Raw genomic sequence first — 20,171 nt, 5'->3', positions numbered from 1 at the left:
CAGGTCAGCACCCTGGATTAGTCTCATGTTGAAAACCAACGCTCCAGTTACAATTCATCGTAAAGCACTCACCATGCAAAGGGGAAGACAGAGTCGGCAGACAGACGCATCCCAAGCAAACAAGCTCTGCATCCGAACACGCAAACTTGTTAGAACACGGCACTCCTAAAGACCAGAGCAGCGGAGCCTGGGTTCCCACTGTCCACCAGCACGGGGGCCAGGGCATGCGGTCCTCTCAGAGCACACTCCCTGCGGGCTCGTTACAGGGAGCCCGTGCACAGGGGCTCGGTCTTACCCCAGGAGTCCTACATGGCTTACGCGGGCTGGCTGTCCAGCTGGAGCGGGGGAGAGAGAAGGTCCTTCAGTGAGACATGCACCCTCTGCTCCAAGGTGTTCTGAGAAGCCATACACGAAAGGAAAATCTACTTCTCTTTACCGCTGGTATATTTTGGTGTGCAACTCTTATTATCCCAGTTTGGAGGAGTCCAGCCATGCGTGCGAGATCAAAGCAACAACACTGCTTACGACACAACAAAAGGGAAAAGCCCTCATTTCACATGGGCTGGAGGTGTTTATCAGCGCCATGCTCTGGAACTAGCATTTTCTATTTACCTAACTGAAAAGAAGAACCTGGTGAGATGACTACCAAGGGCTTCAAACCACATTCACAGTGGGAAAGGGACGTCTGTGGCTCCGTGGTCCTAACTGTGGTGTGGAAGGTAGTGACACGCAGAGTAGAGACTGCGCTGCTGTTTGAGGCACCGAACCCGCGACAGGCACTCTGGAGTGGGGCGGAGGGCCACAGGCCACACTTACGCGCGGGCCACCGCTCTCTGCTGGGCCCTGAATGCCACACTCCCCGATTCCGAGGTAAAAAGCGAACAGTACCTAATACTTCACCATGCTTTGTCCACAAAAAGTTTTTTGATTCCTTCCCCCCCCTTCTCCCCCCAGAGCAGTGTTTCTTACCCAGTATAGTCCCGTTTAGAGTTTCTCCTTCTGTAGAGCACGGCCAGGATCATGCTGATGAGGAGAGTGAGACCTAGGACCACGGCAGTGACTATACCCACCACCACCCAAACTGGAAACACGGGCAAGGTCTCTAGAGAGAAAGAACAAAATCGTTTTAAGGTACTTGGCGACCAAGACAAGAAGTGCGATTTTACTAAATGAATAAGCAAGCACTTTAGCAGTGTCCACTTCCTCTTTTATTGTCCACATCACGAGCTCCTAGTGTGTCACTGAGGACGTACCAATGTCATCGGATAAAGAACGGACTACGGAGCAAAGCATTTCTACACGCACAATCCCTCCCTCTCAAGGCTCTAAAGTCAGCGAAATTCCCCAGGGTGTGAATTCACCTCAATTTGCTCTCCAACAAAGCAGACTTTGTCTCAAAAGGAGACACCAGACCTGCATTTCCTGCTTTCTTTCCCAAAAAGGGAAGAAAAAACCAACGTGCTTTTGCAAATGTGAAAACTTTCTCTCGGAGAACACGGAAGCAGTATTAATCTCCTTTCCCACTGCCCAGCCCATGCAACCGTCGTGAATTCGGTCTGACTTCTAATTACTACCGAAGAATGAACACTCCTGAGTTTGGATCAGTGGGCTCTAGGTATACAGATGAAGACACCGGCTCCTCCAGCTGGAGAAGCAGGGGCTCCCCGAGCTCGCAGGTGTGGGCGAGCCCCAGGTACACGGGGGCAGGGAGCTTAACCGTGGCACAAACATACTTCTTCCCCACACACCTGGAAATGGAACTCTTGCTCTCCAGCTAAATCTGAGATAAAGGTGACCGTGTCACCCCTGCTGAAATACTCAAGGAAGTACCTTTCTCTACGACATAGAGCCTAATGTGTCCAGGCTGGGCAACAATGTCAGGAGGGTTTTTGACGTCACAAATATAGGTGCCGTTGTGTATAAACTGCATATTTTCTATGTTGATTGATGCGTCTTTCTTGTCGAGGTCTCCAGCCCAGCTGATTCTGTCCTTAAATGGTGGGTAATTCCCAGGATACACTTGCCCTTGGGAGTAGTGGAAAAACTGCAATTAGAAAAAAAGAACACATGAGCTTTTCTCAAAGGCAGGCACTCTAAACTCTGGTAACAGGCATGCTGTGGAAGGTTCTTTTCAAAAGACTTCATAGAGAAAGAAATATGACTTCATATGACAAGTAAGCCAGCCTGGAGTTTAGAAATCACAGGGTTTGGTCCTACTTCAGTGGAAGTAAATAAACTCGTGTATCATCTCAAATCTTCTCACTGCCTATTTGATGTAGTGATTACTGCCTATTTTCACATATAAGGAAAAGGACACTCAAAGAGGCCATCTGCCCAAGGTCACAACGATAATAGGTGGTGGATCTGAAGTCAAAGTCAGGACCAGCTGACCCTTCAGAGCCCGTGACCACACCATGATTGAGCCTGTGAATCCAAAGGTTTCAGTCTGAATTCAGGAAGATTACCATTTAGTTCTACAAAGACCTGAAGCAAGCAACGCCCGTATATCACAGATCAGCTAGTTAATCTGATGGACTTCTCCCTCTTATGTACCGGTTTCCTAGGGAAACGTTACGGGTGTGTGAGAGGAAGACCAGACACCCCAATGTCCTCACTTCTCTTTCAAGATTCATACCTGCTTTTATTAATTTTTTTTTTAAAGATTTCATCCATTTATTTGGCATAGAGAGAGAGAGAGCACAAGCAGGGGGAGCAGCAGGCAGAGGGAGAGGGAGAAGGTGGCTCCCTGCTGACCTGAGAGCCCAACATGGGGCTCAATCCCAGGACCCCGGGATCATGCCCTGAGTCGAAGGCAGATGCTTAACGGACTGAGCCACCCAGGCGCCCTCATACCTGCTTTTAGCAAAGGAACTCATTTCTCAAAGAAACCTTGTCAAGCCCAGCACCTCAGAAGCTAGCTTAGGCCTGGGGGGTGGGGATCTACCCTGATACTTGGCTTCAATCCAGCTCTGCAGGAGGCTTGATGCCTTTCCCCTTATTCACACGTGGGATGATACTGGGCCAGGGACAGAAATCAGCACTAGTCAACCACAGCTCCGTGGTAGCTCAAACAGAACATTTTCAGAACCCTCTGGGCACAGTGAATCCTCCCTGTGATCTTGTCTATTGCTGTGATTTAAGGACCACTGCCATTTTGGTAACCCTAACCCCTCTCTCCACCCGTGGTGTTCCCCTAAGGAGGAAGGGGTTCTCCTGAAGACTTCACCTTCTACCGTGTGTCCCATCTCAACTGGTGGATGACTTCGGTCTCCCGAACCGTAAATCGTGGAGTAATCCTTGGTCCTCTACCTTCCTTCCCATCCAGGTAACCCACTAATCCTGTCAATTCTACTTTAGTTTCCCTGACAATACCTCATTTCATGCTCTCACCATCTTGGCCTCTGGCCTCTTACCTGGGCTCAACCTTCTCTAATCCACCCTCCAGGATGCCTAAATGATGACTGGGAAATATTAATAGTAACAATTTACAGTATTATCATTACCATTTATCAAGCATATACCCTGTGCTTAATATAACCTACACGCTTGTTAAGAACAGCAAACATTCTTATTTCCTGGGGTGGAAAAGAAGTGGGAGCAGATAGGGAAGGAAGGATAGGACCAAAAAACCCCCACAAGACTCAAGATTTAAGAATCGGGTCCTTAGGCACACACACAAGTACCCAAAAGGAACTAGCAAAGAAGCTAAGCAAAGGGCAGAGAAGATGAGTTCGTCTGGACACGGGGACCCTGATTCCAGACAGGAAAGGCCATCTATGGTATGCCGGGCTTGAAATTCCCCGGGAATCTATAAAAACCAAAGCATCTGGCTCATTAAACATATTCTGATACTCTCCAGTTAGAAGATGCTGTATCAATAGCTAAGCATTCTGGAATCACCTGTCATCAGGCTGGTGTGTAAGTATAAATGGATCAGCTAAATATCTTAATGAAAAATACAGCATGTTCTTTGTATTAAGTCTTGTAAACCTGCCTCAACCCACTCGACAAGCAAGGTTTTGAGCATAAATGGAGCCAACTATTGGAGAGAAAGGGATTAGCACTGGGTGTCTTCCCGGGGATGTCTTATGTTCTAGAGACTAAACAATGCCTCTCCCATCCACTCTCACCGAAGACTTCAGTTGGGAACCCTCACAGGTTTAAACAACTCTTTGGACTCTCTTGAGTAAACGTATGCATGCTTAATTTTGTGTCTGTAGCAAGCGTGTTCTCTCACTCACCCCTGTGCGACCTCACGCAGAATCACACCCAGCTGTACGCGGTGAGTAAGTTACATAAATCTGCACTCCCGGCCTGGACCTCCCGCTTCCTTCCTTCTCAGGCCTAACACCCATCCAAATCCTGGGGCAAACAGGTCCGCTCAAGACTTTTTCGAAGTCAGGCATATACATTCCAACCCAGTGCAACAGAGATTTTCTTTCGGAGACTTATTTCAACAGAAACTACGTAAAGCTTTGATGACACCGCATATGAAAATGAAGCCACTTAGGCTAAACATAAAAATGGTCTTATTCCAGGGGCTACAGTCATCTCCACACACAACCCAAGTTCTCCCAAAGGAGACCCTCAGGGACTCATGATCTAGAGATAATACACAGGCGGTCCCTCAGTTCTCAGAGGAAAGCCATCCAGAGGAAAGTCTAGCACAAAGGCTCTCTGCAAAGAAAGAAAGAAGGAAAGAAAGAAAGAAAGAAAGAAAGAAAGAAAGAAAGAAAGAAAGAAAGAAAGAAAGAAAGAAAGAAAGAAAGAAAGAAAGACACTCAACTTTCATAGGTTATCTGTGGTCTTAAAATTTCATAAAATTTCAGAAATTTTTCACAAATTAGAAAGTATGTTTCAAAAAGACGCCTCAGGAAGGTGATAATGAATAAAAAGCCTGAGAAACACTGCTTTAGCCTAGTGTTTCCAAACTCTAAACCCTAAAGCCTAGAGACAGTGAACGTTATGAACAAATTTTTCCATCTGAGAAAGAAGGGATAGATAAGGGAAGTAATACAGCAACCAGAGGGCAACACAGCAGGGTCTGAACAATTCCAGCCTGCATGGCAGGACCCTGGGCAGATCATGACCCCTGAGCAGTTTCCCATGCCCCCCAAATCTGTGGTGGGGAAAATACTTGTTCCTCACGATGGTGAGGAGGCGATGTGATGGAGGCATGCGAGGGGTTCAGCCTCCAGAGGATGCCCAGCGACGTAACTCGTCATCATGCAGAAGAAGCATTTTTCTTAATGAGAAGGGACAGACTCGGTACCCGCCGAGTCCCGACACCCTGAAATGTGAAACACTGTTAAAGCAGGTCCACATGCAGACGAACAACAGAAACAGGATAAACTGGGCACGTCAGCACCTCAGAAGCCAGACGTGGTCCTGAGCACTTGACTTGAACAGTCCTCCGTGACCCTCATAGCAGCCCCAGGGGGAGGTCTGCTCAATCCCATCTTGCAAACAAGAATCAGGATGGTTGGGGCACCTGGGTGGCTCAGTTGGTTACGTGGCTGCCTTCAGCTCAGGTCATGATCTGAAGGGCCTGGAATCAAGCCCTGCACTGGGCCCCTGCTCAGCGAGGTGTCTGCCCCTGCCCCCCCCCCTTGCTTGCACTCTCCTGCATGCTCTCTCTCAAATAAATAAAATATTTAAAAGTATATATATTAAAAAAAAGAATCAGGATGGTGGCTCAGTCGTTGAGCATCTGCCTTTGGCTCAGGTCATGATCCCAGGTCCTGGGATCGAGCCCCACATCAGGCTCCCTGCTCAGTGGGGAGCCTGCTTCTCCCTCTCCCTCTGCTTGTGTTCCCGCTCTAGCTGTCTCTCTCTCTGTCAAATAAATAAAGTCTTAAAAAAAAAAAAAAAGGATGGTCGTTCCATGGGGAAGCGACCCACTGCTCAGCTCGCACTCAGCTACTGACTGACTCACCTTCCTGGCAGCTCTGTGGCGCTCGTCTTCGGTCTGCCGCTCACCTTAGGCTGAAGCCCCCCACGTACTATTCCTACTCCGAGTTATTCCCAAGTGAGGGCAGACAGGATCGCACGGTTCTGAGGACCCTACAGAGCCCCTGCACGTGAGTTCCCGGGACTACTGCTGAATCAGACTATAAATCCAAAATCCCCTCATAATTAAATCAGAAAGGAGTGTGCGTGCGTGTGCGTGTGCGTGTGTGTATAAAATGGAATACTTCAAAGAAACACAACTAAAAAGGAGGCAAATGAAAGCTGAAATGTGGAGGATAAACCAGGATGAGTCAGCAGGGTCAACCAGAAGGTGCTCCGAGGAAGAGAAAACCCGTAAGGGGATTTGATGGAGAAGAGCAGTGGGGCTGGCAAGGGGCGAGGGCCATCCGTGCAAAGCCAAGGAAGTAACTGCATTTAAGGGTTGCTGAGCTTGTTGTTTCCTAGAGAGCTGAAGTAAAAGAAGGGCCCTGGAATCGAGGAGCCAACACCAGCATTTGGGAAGCGAACCACGGTTAGAGTGGATATTCATGATATGACAGCAGTGATGAACGCGGGAGGGCGGCCCAGCAACAGGAGGCGAGCGTTCCTACCGACACGGTGGTGTCGGTCCCCTCTGGCTGGAAGCTCCAGGAGACCGAGGTCAATGTGCCGGTGGTGTTAGTAGACTTGAACTTGCATGTCAGCTTCCCTTGTGTCCCATTTGCCACGAAGATTTCTTTCGGCGTATATACCTCCAAGGCTGACGTGCCAGTGGTCACTGGAGAGAGAAGAACAAGGAAAGCTTGAGTAGGTTCCAGCATAAATACCCCGCGTATCTATCAGAGAAGATGACAAAGGGAAGGAGAAAGTTATTGGATATAGACAGTATATCCGTTGCCACTGTGTACTACACATTTCTGGCAGAATATTCCACAGCCAGGTACTTCCAACAAGCAGGATAAACTGAGGGTCAGGGATTTTGTTTTTGTTTTTCAGTAAGAAGATATTTTCACTAGTTCGGCTGTAGCTGATGTTTATGTTTTCTTTTAACAGACTTTATTTTTTAAAAATATTTTATTTATTTGAGAAAGAGAGTGAGAAAGAGAGAATGAGGGGGGGGAGGGTCAGAGGGAGAAGCAGACTCCCCGCTGAGCAGGGAGCCCGATGTGGGACTCGATCCTGCGACTCCGGGATCATGACCTGAGCCGAAGACAGACACCTAACCAACTGAGCCACCCAGGTGCCCCCAAACTATTTCTTAGAGCAGTTTTAGGGTTACAGAAACACTGAGCAGGAAGCAGAGGGCTCCCATCTATTCCCTCACTCCCTCCCCCCATCAAGTTTCCCCTATTGGTAACATCTTTTGTTAGTGTAGGACCTGTTGCAATTGATGAGTCAATACTGTTACATTATTGTTAACTAAAGCCCATCATTCACATTAGGGCTCACTCTGTGTTATACATTTCATGGGTTCTGACAATGTTTCCACTATTCTAGTAAAACACAGGATCATTTCACTGTCCTAAACAGCCTGGTGTTCCACCTTATCACTCCTCTCCTCCCTCCCCCTAAACCCCTGGCAACCACTCATCTTTCTACTGTTTCTTTATGTTTGCCTTTTCCAGACCATTTTAGAGTTGGAATCATACAGCAAATGCAGCCTTTTCAGATTAGCTGCTATTGCTTAGCAATATTTAAGTTTCCTCTGTGTCCCTTTACTGCTAGCAAGACAGTTCATTTCTTTTTATTGCCGAATAATATCCATTTTGTGGATATTCACCTCTTTTTTTTTTAAAGATTTTATTTATTTATTCGACAGAGATAGCGACAGCCAGCGAGAGAGGGAACACAAGCAGGGGGAGTGGGAGAGGAAGAAGCAGGCTCCCCGTGGAGGAGCCTGATGTGGGGCTCGATCCCAGAACGCCGGGATCACTCCCTGAGCCGAAGGCAGACGCTTAACCGCTGTGCCACCCAGGCGCCCCTGTGGATATTCACCTCTTGAAGGACATCTTGGTTGCTTCCCTGATGGTCTGTATTTAATAATGTAGATAGAGGTCATTTTTTTTCCCACTTCTTTAAATAGTTCTAGTTACCTGTTAAATTTCAGCTATCACATTGAACTTTTCTCATCTTCCATATTTAATGCAATTAAAACTATTCTAGGTAAGGTATCACTTCCTTTAAAGTCATGTTTAGAGGCACTTGGGTGGTTCAGTCATTAAGCATCGGACTGAAGGGCAGCTCAGGTCACGATCTTGGGGTCTTGGGATCGAGCCCCCCATTGGACTCCGCAATCAGCGGGGGAGTCTACTTGAGTTTCTTGTTCTCTCTCCCTAAACCCCTCCCGCCTCTCTAAAATAAATAAATAAATCTTAAAGAAAAATAAAGCCATGTTTCTTGTTTAACTGACCCCTTTCCTATAAAGGATTTAAGGCAAAAAACATGCACAACATTGGGGTGCCTGGGTGGGTCAGGCTGTTAAGTGTCTGCCTGCTGCTCAGGTTATGATCCTGGGATCCTGAGATCGGGCCCCACATCGGGCTCCCTGCTCGGTGGGGAGCCTGCTTCCTCCTCTCCCTCTGCTGCTCCCCCTGCTTGTGCTCTTGCTCGCTCTTTCAAATAAATAAAATAAAATAAAATAAAATAAAATAAAATAAAATAAAATAAAATAAAAAAACAGAACATGCACAACATATTTTGCTTTCCTTAGTGAAATCCTATCTACTCTTACATTTCAGCGTGCTTGGTACATATATATTCAAGAACTAGCTGACCACAATGAGTCACAGTTTCACTTCACCCATTGACTTTACTCAGTTAGCCTAAGCCCAGAAATAGTCATTAAAATGCCTATCACTTACAACATAAAAACAGCTCCTTTTTTCAAATCTGTAAGCAGAGCCAACTGCAAGAATTTTAAGGACTGCTGCTAAAATAAAAACAATCTTCACTCAAAAAAGACATTTTCAGGGATTCAATGAAGGTTAGAAAGAAAGCTACTTAGCTTAAAAATGAAACCAATTAAAGCTAACGAAGAAAAGATTATCTTCCAAATACGAAATTTTTGAAAGACATAGTTTGGAAAGAATCCCTATCTGCACTGTCCCAATTATTCTTAGAATGTAACAGATGAGCAGAATAAGGAAGGGTGCTGTCTGTCACCCGGGCCTGATGATCATATTCAGAATTTTTTCTTCCTGAGGTCTTAACCATGACTCTAGGCCAAGGAGAACAAGAGTACTCCCCCGGTCCTCCCAACCACCTTCCAAATGTTTATTCTCAGGACACAATGGGCACTTTTGGCTATTCTTTTAAATAAACTGATAGCCGCACTGCATCAAGCAGATTTTTTTTTTCTGCTAAAGAGGGTGGATTATTATTATAGAGAACAATGGATTATTATTTGTGATCCAAACCTCAAAACAAGCCCTTTTTTCAAACAAGAAGCAAACAAAAGACGTTCCTTGCCATTGTGGGCAGGCAGAAAAGTAGCCCCAAGGCATCTGAGTTCAAAATGAGGGACAAAGCACAAGACCAGGCGACCTGGCGAGTTTATTCCAGGAAGTAGCACTGGTTTACAACCCTTATTTACTCTGTGTCATTTGACTAGTTTTCTCCATGGTGGTGGCACTGCAAGGGAAGCCAGTCTACAACGTCAATAAGTAAGTCTCTCCTTAAGGGTTTTCTTAAACCAGATCTCTGCCTCAAGGCTGGCTTGCAAAATCTGACGCCTGAGAGGTTATTTCAAGATGGAACTAGGTCAAGCGTCCAAGTTTAGTCGCTGAATTTTGACCATAAAGACTAACCAAATCCCTAACTGGCTTTTAGACAATCTATCTGAGACAGACTTAATTATACCAAGAGCTGGTTAATGAACAAGTGACTTAAAAGAAGAAAAAAAGTCACTCTTTGGCTAACTAGGACATGCAGCTTTTACAGCCAGGATTATGAATTCCAACTCTGGCCAATCAGCAGTTCTGAAAAAATAAAACGGCTCCATACATAGCTAGTTAATGTCCTCTCATCCCTGACTCTCTCTCTCTCACCAGCACTACCCTTGTCCCAGTTCTTGGAGATCCCATTAGTCTTGAAATGAACCTTCCAAGGCCCTAGTCTCGTCGCTTATCTCCTCTTTTCCAGTTATATTATCCTCAGGCCTATCCCAGCCACCCATCCCCACATCTTACCCTAGGCCAGGGCTTCTCAATGGCGGCACTACGGACAACTGGGCTGCCTTGTTCTCTGCTCAGGGCCTGTCCTATCCACGACAGGATGTTTAGCACGGTACCTAGCCTCTGCTAGCTGTCAGTGGCATCTTCTCCCCTTCCAGTTGTGGCAACCAAAAATGTCCCCAGACGCTGAAACATCCTCTCAGGGTCAAAGTACCCATGGTTGAGAACCATGGCCCCAGACCCTATTACTAATACAAGCACCCCCACCCCAACAATCTCAGGCTTCTCTACTCTCTGACTCCACCTCCTGTCTTTCTAGAGCACTTCCCCCAATACCCTGACTTTGCTGACCCTTCAGTCACAGCAGAACCTAAAATCCATCAACCAACCATCCAGTCTCTACGGTCTCTCATGCTCAGCATGTCTTCCTTCATTTGTCCTACTCAGACTCGTTCCATACCGCATGACTGGACCCATCCCCCAAGTCTTCCCGCTCAGTGCACTCTCGTGGCCAGACCTCAACCCAATCCTTCACCCAACCTGCATCCCCACCGAGGCAGCTGACCATAGACGGAGAAAAGCACACCATCCCATTGACTGGTTTCACCTGAAATTCATGACCACTGACTTCAAAGGGACTTCTTAATGCTGCCCAGTAATCCTTCACCATTTCCCTAGTCCATCTATTTGCCACTTTCATAGTTTCCTCTCTCACCTCCACTCTCCACCAGAGTGTTGCTTCCTATTCCACTGAGAAAACAGAAGCGATCAGAAGAGAACTTCCCCATGTCCCCATCTCCCTGCAGCTGCGCCCATAAGCTCGGCCCTTCCTCCGATGCCACACAGGAAACATCTGCACTGCTCTCCAGGGCTGGCCCCTCTGCGCACAGGACCTCATCTTCTCTTGCCTAACTAAGGATGTCAATGCAGCAATTCTCCCTCTTTCTCTGGAATTTTTCACTCTCTACTGAGTTACTGTCATCAGCCACATAAATACCCATATTTATATTTATATCCCAGCTTTACAGGAAAAAAAATCTTGACCCTGCATCTCCCCACAGCGATGGCTGTTTTGTCCTCTTCTGTTTTACAGATCTTGAAAGAATAGTCTGTTCTCACTGGGCCCAATCTCTTTCCTCCCATCTTCTCTTGAAATAAACCCAGTTCAGCCTTTTATTCGCAGCACTCCACTACAAGCTCTTCCCGTTAAAGCATCCAATGACTGCCCGTGGCCACATCAACAGTCAACTCTCAAACCTCGACATCTGACACAGTTGATCGCTCCCACTTGGAACAACTGTTTTTTCTCAGTCTGACTTCTGAAACATCACTCTTTGGTTCTCTTCTTATCTCATGGCCTGCTCCTTTTCTAGTTCTCCTGACCTCCATATGTGGGAGAGCTCCCGATCGTATGTCTTCTCTTGACGACCTCATCTAGTTTTGAGGCTGTAATTCTCTCCTAAATGTTGATGACCCCTGCGCACGCACACACACACACACACACACACACACACACACACACACATCTATCCACAACCTCACGTGGATCTAACTGGCTTCTCAACTTTAATATGTCCAAACTGAATTCCTGATTCCCACTCTCAAACCCACCATTCCATGGCCTCTTCCAGTGGCGGAGGCTTCCTGACACCTCTCCTTCTCACGACCCACCTCCATGCTGTCACAGAACATGGTGCGTCTTCTTAGAAACATCTCTGAAACGTGATCTCTCCCGGCCTCTCCCCACGCCGCCATCTTGGTCCCAGCCACTATCATCTTTCCCTGGGGATATTTCGGTGGCTTCCTAAACCAGTGTCTCTGCTTCGACCTTCACCCACTTAACTGCAGCCAATCCATGGGGAGGCTTTTTGAGATACATAGGGTATCACACCACTCCTCCGCTCAAACTACTCCAAGGGTTCTCCACGTGAGCCAGGATCAGGCGGAAGGCCTCACAGGCCCACAGAGCCCAGCAAGCGCTAACTCCTCGCCACCCCTCAGACCTCGCCTCCCAGTCTTCTCCCTCAGACATGCTGCAGCAGCCACCCCGGTCCTTCTGTTGCTCTTCTGCCCATGATGAGTGCCCCCAAGTGCAGAGAATGCTAAGGTCAAAGGGATGTGAGGGATCCCAGGAAGTCGTGACGCCAGGGGGGACAAGGGAAGGCTGAGTCAGTGGATACCCTGCTTAGAGTGCCTGCGGTCGGCCAAGGGCTCGGCCGAGCACAGCACAGCAGTTTCCGACCACACACGATGACCAGGAATGGTGCTGCTTGCTGTGGGCAAAGACACACATGGTGTGGGCAAAGGACAGGTTTCTCTCTCATGCTGCATTCCAGCAGCTCCAGCAAGGGATGAGTTCACTGGTTTCTTAAACAATTGGGAATGGTTTGCTTTGTCCAGCCTTTCCCCACCCCCCACCCCCCAGTCACTAGGAGTATTATGGAAATACATAGTAAAATGATTGTGGAATCCAGACAGCTTGTCTTCACAGTCATGAAAGAGAGTCAGTTAAAATGGCTCAAAAACCAAATGTAAAGGACACGGAGATGTGGAGAAACTACTGCTGTAAACCCCACCATCCACGCCACTGGGGACCGGAATCCCAGTCTGAGTGAGATACTAAGTAGGTTTCTTTCAGGCCGAAGATTCAGGTTAGTGGCAAACACTGCTGTGAGAAATGGTAAAGCTTTAATTCAAAAATTCAGATGGGGAAAAGTCTCCTATTGAATCCTGGAGAAACCGACTGCCTCAGGAATAAAAACACATAAGTGAAATGAAATAAAAAGATTAAGTGACGTATAAATGTTTTTATATCCTGCCAACTTTGGATTCTGAGTTATCTATTAACTTACATGTAAATTTCAAAATGGTACCAGGCGCTGAGCATACGTTCTTCCTGGGGTAAGGAATCCTGCTAAGTTACACTCGTATTCAAAGGGCAAGAAAACCAACAAGGACAACCCTTCTTGTAGGAGATCAATTCAAATGAAAAAAGCCTGAAAAATCATTTGATGAATAATCAACAGGTTTGCAGAATCAACTCACCAGGGTTCATCTCTACAGTAATCAAATATGATGCCCACAATTTTATATTCTTCTATTTTGGATGGAGAACCGCAAGAGTTTAGGAAAAAAACAAAGTGACAAAACAACATTCATTGCAACCACAAGGAAAAAAGCAAATTCAAGAATAGTTTATCCAAGAATCGATTTCTTGACATGATCTATTTCTTCTTTTTTTTAATTTATACTTTTAAGATTTTTTTTAAAAAATTTACTTGACGGAGTGGGGTGGAGAGAGAGCACAAGCAGGGGGAGCAGCAGGCAGAGGGAGAGGGAGGAGCAGACTCCTCACCGAGCACAGCGCCCGACGCAGGGCTTAATTCAGGACCTGGGGTCATGACCTGAGCCAAAGGCAGACACTTAACCGACTGAGCCACCCAGGCGCCCAGAAGTGATCTATTTCAGTATTTTGAATTATTGAAGTAATGCAATGTCAATAATGCCTCCCAATTAACATGCCAAATGGTCTTACGCCAAGTAAATTCAAACTCTCATACCATAAAATCACTTGAAATACCCTGGAATAACATTATTATGAATGAATAAACACTTTCAAGGCCTAGACAGGGACCCCGAAACTTAACGCTGGAAGCGGTTCCTTGTCATATCACTGCTGGTCCATCTACAGCGCCTGGTTTGTAAAAACCTCACCCATTCAACAACCCCCGCTACGTGTTCCTTGAAATTGAAAGAAGGCTTTTGTTTTGACATTTTTTTGGAAACACTTTGATGTTACCAGTATATTCTCCTGCCTAGAAGAGTACAATCAAGCAATTTATTTAAATAGCTTTCTGGCCTATCTCTTGTCGGCTGTTGGTACATGGTGTTAATCTGATATCCTAGTATCTCCTAACACAAGCCTAAGCAGGACCTTTGAAAACATACTAAAGGAGAAACAAAAGAACACGGAACATGATTCAGACGGGGGGTCTGAGTAGCAGAGGGTGGAGGGAACAGGACAGAAAAGGCACACACTATTGGTAACATTTGATTCCCTAGGGTAGGTAGTGAGGGCATGGGGGCTTGTTTTAACATTAGCTCTGTACACTGCACACACACACACACACACACACTCACACACCTTCATATATATTTTATTTTTCATGATAAAAACTGTGTTTTTAAAGAAAGGAAGACATCAGTAAGCTGGTAAGAGATTTGCTTTTTAAATTCCAGAATGCTCCAGTGAAAGCATTCAGCACAGGCCTCCCTCACTGTATCAACTGTTGACTCCTACAATCAGGCTGGATGGAGTACAGCCAATACATGATGGGTGTCAGCGGAAACCACGCAGGTGTTGGGCCGGAGGCCTCCCATCCTCAGAACAGAGCCACGGTGCCGCTGAAGTGGGCTCCTTTCTTCTATGAACCAGGGCTATCTATTCTGGACCTCCCTCAGCTGGAGAGCACAAAGTAAGTGGAGACTATAAAAACATACTCTATTCAATGAACCCTAAATATTAATAAATTAAGCTTTTCAGGACACCTGGGTGGCTCAGATGGTTAAGCGTCTGCCTTCGGCTCAGGTCATGATCCCCCCTGGGATCGAGCCCACATCAGGCTCCCTGCTCAGCGGGAAGTCTGCTTCTCCCTCTGTCTGCTGCTCCCCCTGCTTGTGCTCTCTCTCTCTCTCTCTCAAATAAATAAATAAAATCTTTAAAAAAAATAAATGAAGCTTTTTTACTTGTCAGGAACACACTCCTCGGGGCACCTGGGTGGCACAGCGGTTGAGCGTCTGCCTTCGGCTCAGAGCGTGATCCCGGCGTTATGGGATCGAGCCTCACATCAGGCTCCTCTGCTATGAGCCTGCTTCTTCCTCTCCTACTCCCCCTGCTTGTGTTCCCTCTCTCGCTGGCTGTCTCTATCTCTGTCGAATAAATAAATAAAATCTTTAAAAAAAAATTAAAAAAAAAAAAAGGAACACACTCCTCTACATTCTGTCTGCAGTTATGCTTTGGGCCTCAATCTAAAAGTGACTTCCTCAGGCGTTTGCCTGAACTCCCCACCCTGTGCTCCCCCTGCATCCTGCCCTGCCTGACCCTGTAAACCCCCCCCCCCTTACACTCTGCTGGAATGACCGGCTGCCTGTAACCAGGAGAGAGCAGGAACTGTGTCCTCCTTGATTCTCATTACCTCACAAATGCCTTTTGTCAATGTGTTCAACAAACATCTGTTTGAAAGTTGGAAGGAAGGAAGGAAAGAAAGAAAGAAAAATAAAACATACCAACTAAACTCAGATAAGCTCAGCCATAAAAAGTATACTTGCTCCACAACCAACGCCCTTGGGATAATGCCGCGAACAGTGTTTGCAGATTACTCAGGCCAAGTTAGGGTGCTGACAACCATCTTGGAGGAAGTTTAGATAGATTTCCAGAGTCTTCTTCCAGTCTAGATGAGAGAAACCCCAAGGAGACTCATCTTTTTTTTTTTTTTTAAGATTTTATTTATTCAACAGAGATGGAGACAGCCAGCGAGAGAGGGAACACAAGCAGGGGGAGTGGGAGAGGAAGAAGCAGGCTCACAGCAGAGGAGCCTGATGTGGGGCTCGATCCCATAACGCCGGGATCACGCCCTGAGCCGAAGGCAGACGCTTAACCGTTGTGCCACCCAGGCGCCCCAAGGAGACTCATCTTTTGAAACGTTCAATAAGAAAGGTGTACATACTACTTTAAGACGGCAAATAGACAAAGCGATCTAGAAAAAGAAAAACAAAACTGGGGGCATCACAATTCCGGACTTCAAGTTATATTACAAAGCTGTAGTCCATCAAACCAGTAAGGTACCGACACAAAAAGAGACACACAGATCAATGGAACAGAAGAGAGAGCCCAGAAAAAAGCTCCACAATTACAGGCACTCTTCAACAAAGGAGGCAAGAATATGCAATGGGAAAAAGGCAGTCTCTTCAGCAAATAGTGTTGGGAAAACTAGGTGAGTTGCATGCCAAAGAATGAAACCGGACCACTTTCTCCCACCACACACAAAGATAAACTCAAAGTGGATTAAGGACCTAAATCTAAGACCTGAAACCCTAAAAATCCTAGAAGAGAACACAGGCAGTAATTCCTCTGACATCAGCCATAACAACATCTTTCTAGATATGTCCCCTAAGGCAAGGAGAACAAAAGCAAAAATAAACTATTGAAACTACTCAAAAATAAAAAGCTTTCTCAGAGCAAAGGAAACAACCAATAAAACTAAAAGACAACCTACTGAATGTTGTTTGCAAATGACACATCTGATAAAGGGTTAGTGTCCAAAATATATGAAGAACTTCTACAACTCAATGCCAAAACCCCCCACAAATAATCCAATTACAAAATGGGCAGAAGACATGAACAGTCATCTCTTCAAAGAAGACATCCGGACGGCCAACAGACACATGAAAAGGTGTCCCACATCACTCAGCATCGGGGACACACAAATCAAAACCACAGTGAGAGACGACCTCACACCTGTCAGGATGGCTGAACTAAAAAACACAAGAAACAAGCGTTAGCGAGGATGCAGAGAAATGGGAACCCCTATGCACTGCTGGTGGGAATGCAAACTGGTGCAGCCACTGTGGAAAACAGTACGGAGGGTCCTCAAAAAATTAAAAATAGGACTAACCTATGATCCGGTAATTCCATTACTGGGTATTTGCCCAAAAAACACAAAACTACCAATTCGAAGGGATACATGCACCCCTATGTTTACTGCAGCATTATTTACAATAGCCAAATTATGGAAGCAACTTAAGTGTCCATCAATAGATGAATGGATAAAGAAGATGTGGTATCTATAATACAATGGAATATTATTCAGCCATAAAAAATGAAGTCTTGCCATTTGCAACATGAATAGAGCTAGAGAGTATAATGCATAGTGCAGTAAGTCAGTCAGAGAAAGACAAATGCCCTATGGTTTCACTCATATGGGGAATTTAAGAAAGAAACAAACTAACGGCGGGGGGGGGGGGGAAGAGAGAGACAAACCAAGAAACAGACTCTTAATACAAAGAACAAACTGATGGTCACCAGAGGGGAGGAGGGTGGGGGGATGGGTGAAATAGGTGAGGGGCATTGAGAGTACACTTATCATGACGAGCACTGAGTAGTATACGGAATTGTTGACTATGTTGTACACCTGAAACTAGTACAACACGGTATGTTTAGTACACTGGAATTAAAATTAAAAAAAAAAAAAACTTTATCTGGAAAAAAATAAAATAATAAAGGAAAAGTCTGTGTACTTTCTCTAACACACAACATTACTAACTCCTCTCAGAGTCAATTCCTTCCTCTCAGGATCAATACCCAGCTGGCCACATCTCTATCTTTAACCTTTTTTGCACTAACAAAGGTCCTTCTGTTTCTCAAATAAGAGACATTCAAAAAGGTCCTGAATCAGGCCAGTCATTAACTCATCATCTGACTCCTTAAAGCCCTGGTATTTCTTCTCTGCCCTCCTCTATGTATGTGCTGTTCAGCTTTCTTCCCCGCTACTGCTTTCCTTTTTTTCACTCAACGATTCACTCTTTCAAACCACACTGGGATTCAGCCTCTGCCCTTCATGGACTGACAGTCTCACGGAGACAAGAAAGAACTATCCACCGGGGCGAGGCAGAGGCCGGTGCCCGCCCCCACGACGCACGTGATGCTGGCACACACTTTACACAGGGCACGGCTTCCGCTAAGGGCCAAAATGGGGCACCTGGGTGGCTCAGTTGGTTAAGCGACTGCCTTTGGCTCAGGTCATGACCCTGGAGTCCCAGGATAGAGTCCCGTGTCGGGCTCCCTGCACAGTGGGGAGTCTGCTTCTCCCTCTGACCCTACCCCCTCTTGTGCATTCTCTCTCTCAAGTAAATAGATAAAATCTTTAATATATATATATATATATATAAATCAATTTTAAAAAGGCCAAAATGTCCAAACGGTCAAGCAGTCAACACAAATGTCGCGATTGTAGCCAACCTGAACTATTACCATCTATGTCAGGTATCCGAGCATTTCTCAGTTCTTAGCAAACAAATAAAAGTAAGAAATCATATCATTTTACTTCTGGTAGATTCTAGTGGACTAAAATGCTTCGTGTAAAGAACATGTTGAAACCTCGGGGGGGCACACCTTACAGATTAAAAAATACCACTCTCACATAGTTTATACTTCTCACGTGCTGAAATGGCTTCTAAAATTTTGATTCAAGCAAAAGACCACTATACTTAAATCTTTGAGCTCTCGAATCTTATCAGAAGGTCTACAGTACATTAGAAGATACTTGAACCACAATTTCATCCAAATCAGAGAAAAACAATACAAAACTTTAGAACCAACAACACAACATGCGATTGGAAAAGAATATGCCTCTGGTCAATGAAAAGAAGGGGTATTCCTCACCTGCAAAATCAGGCGAAAAGGGTGCAATGGAAAAACCACCACTTACTGAGTGCTTATTACGGGTAAAGCATTACTAAACTAAGGAACGATTATTTTTCAACAACACTGTTGGGTGTTACCTACTGGATAGAAGCTCAGGGAGGCTATGAAAATTGCCCTATCTGGCAAATGTGGAGCCAAAAGTTGAATCTAGGACATTCTGACCCCAAAGCCCAGCTCTTTTCACTATGCTGATTATCAAGCTTTAACTGAATCTTTTATTCAAACAAAATATGGGTTCTTATGGGGAACCCAATGTATAAAGAAGACAGAGGTAGTTTTCACATACAAGTCAGATAAGAAGTACTCAAAACTCACAATAATAAATAAGCCTCAGAACTACAATACAGCACAATGGTTCTCGACCTTGGGTGCACACTGGAATCACCTAGACAGCTTTAAGAAATACTGATGCTTGGGGCGCCTGGGTGGCTCAGTCATTGAGCATCTTGCCTTCGGCTCAGGTCATGATCCAGGGGTCCTGGGACTGAGCTCCGCGTTGGGCTCCCTGCTCAGCGGGGAGCCTGCTTCTCCCTCTCCAGCTCCCCCCTGCTTGTGTTCCCTCTCCTGCTGTCTCTGTCAAATAAATAAAATCTTAAAAAAAAAAAAAAAAAGAAATACTGAAACTACTCTGCATGGTAGCGTAATGATGGATACCTGTCATTATGCATTTGTCCAAACCCACAGAATGTACACCACCAAGAGTGAACCTCAAGGGAAACCCTGGACTACAGGGGGTTACAATGTATCAATGCAGGTTCACCGACTGTAACAAATCTGCCACTCTGGTGAGGAGGTTGATAACGACGGAGGCTACGCATGTCTGGGAGAATATGGGTACGTGGCATATGGATACATAACCTTTCTCTCCATTTTGCTATGAAAAATAAAGTCTATAAAAGGCAAATACTGATGTCTGAGTCCCACCTCTAACCCCAGGTACTCTGATTTATTTGGTATGGGGTGCGGCCTGGGCATCAGGAGTTTTAAAAAGCCCTCCGGTGATTCTAAACTTGTAATCACTGAGATACCAGGCTCCACTTGCACCTGAAGCATGAGCCGAGCCTTGCCTGGAATTGGGTTGAGTGTAGGTACAGGTATGTTCTCTTGTAAAGCTGTATTTAGTGCACATGCACAGACGTGAATTTCTTTTTCTTTTTAAATTTTATTTATTTATTCGAGAGAGAGAGAGAGAGCATGAGTGGGGGAGAGCGGAGGCAGAGGGAGAAGCAGGCTCCCCACTGAGCAGGGAGCCCGATGCGGGGCTCGATCCCAGGATCCTGGGATCATAACCTGAGCCCAAGGCAGACTTTCAACCAAGTGAGCCACCCAGGCGCCCCCACAGACGTGAATTCCTTATAAGACCGGGGCAGTGCACGACTACCTTCTCATCACACACAAGTTTAAATGTATACACAGAAATCACAAAAATCTTCTTTATTCTAAAGAATGTATAAGCTGCTGGACTTAACATGGCAGTGGTCTCAAAGTCCCTAAATTATGCCTATAATTTCATATCTATGTATGTTGTTCTTTATTATTATTTTCATTGTTAAAAATAAACTTTAAGG

The 20,171-nt window shown here is 45.7% G+C and overlaps 1 protein-coding gene across 1 annotated transcript in view; it reads right to left on the bottom strand.

The window, feature by feature from the left end:
* The window catches only part of MPZL1 (myelin protein zero like 1), a 58,591-nt gene that overhangs the window by 12,851 nt on the left and 25,569 nt on the right, over positions 1 to 20,171 (bottom strand). The window contains exons 2-4 of the mRNA XM_026509450.4: positions 6,561 to 6,727; positions 1,831 to 2,044; positions 970 to 1,102 (exon numbers count right to left, since the gene is read on the bottom strand). Of these exons, the coding sequence (XP_026365235.2) occupies positions 970 to 1,102; positions 1,831 to 2,044; positions 6,561 to 6,727 (514 nt within the window). The remainder of the gene's footprint in view (positions 1 to 969; positions 1,103 to 1,830; positions 2,045 to 6,560; positions 6,728 to 20,171) is intronic.

This window comes from Ursus arctos, unplaced genomic scaffold (genome assembly GCF_023065955.2).
Source record: "Ursus arctos isolate Adak ecotype North America unplaced genomic scaffold, UrsArc2.0 scaffold_2, whole genome shotgun sequence".
Classification (NCBI taxonomy): Eukaryota; Metazoa; Chordata; class Mammalia; order Carnivora; family Ursidae; genus Ursus; species Ursus arctos.
This window is presented reverse-complemented; position numbering and strand designations above follow the sequence as displayed.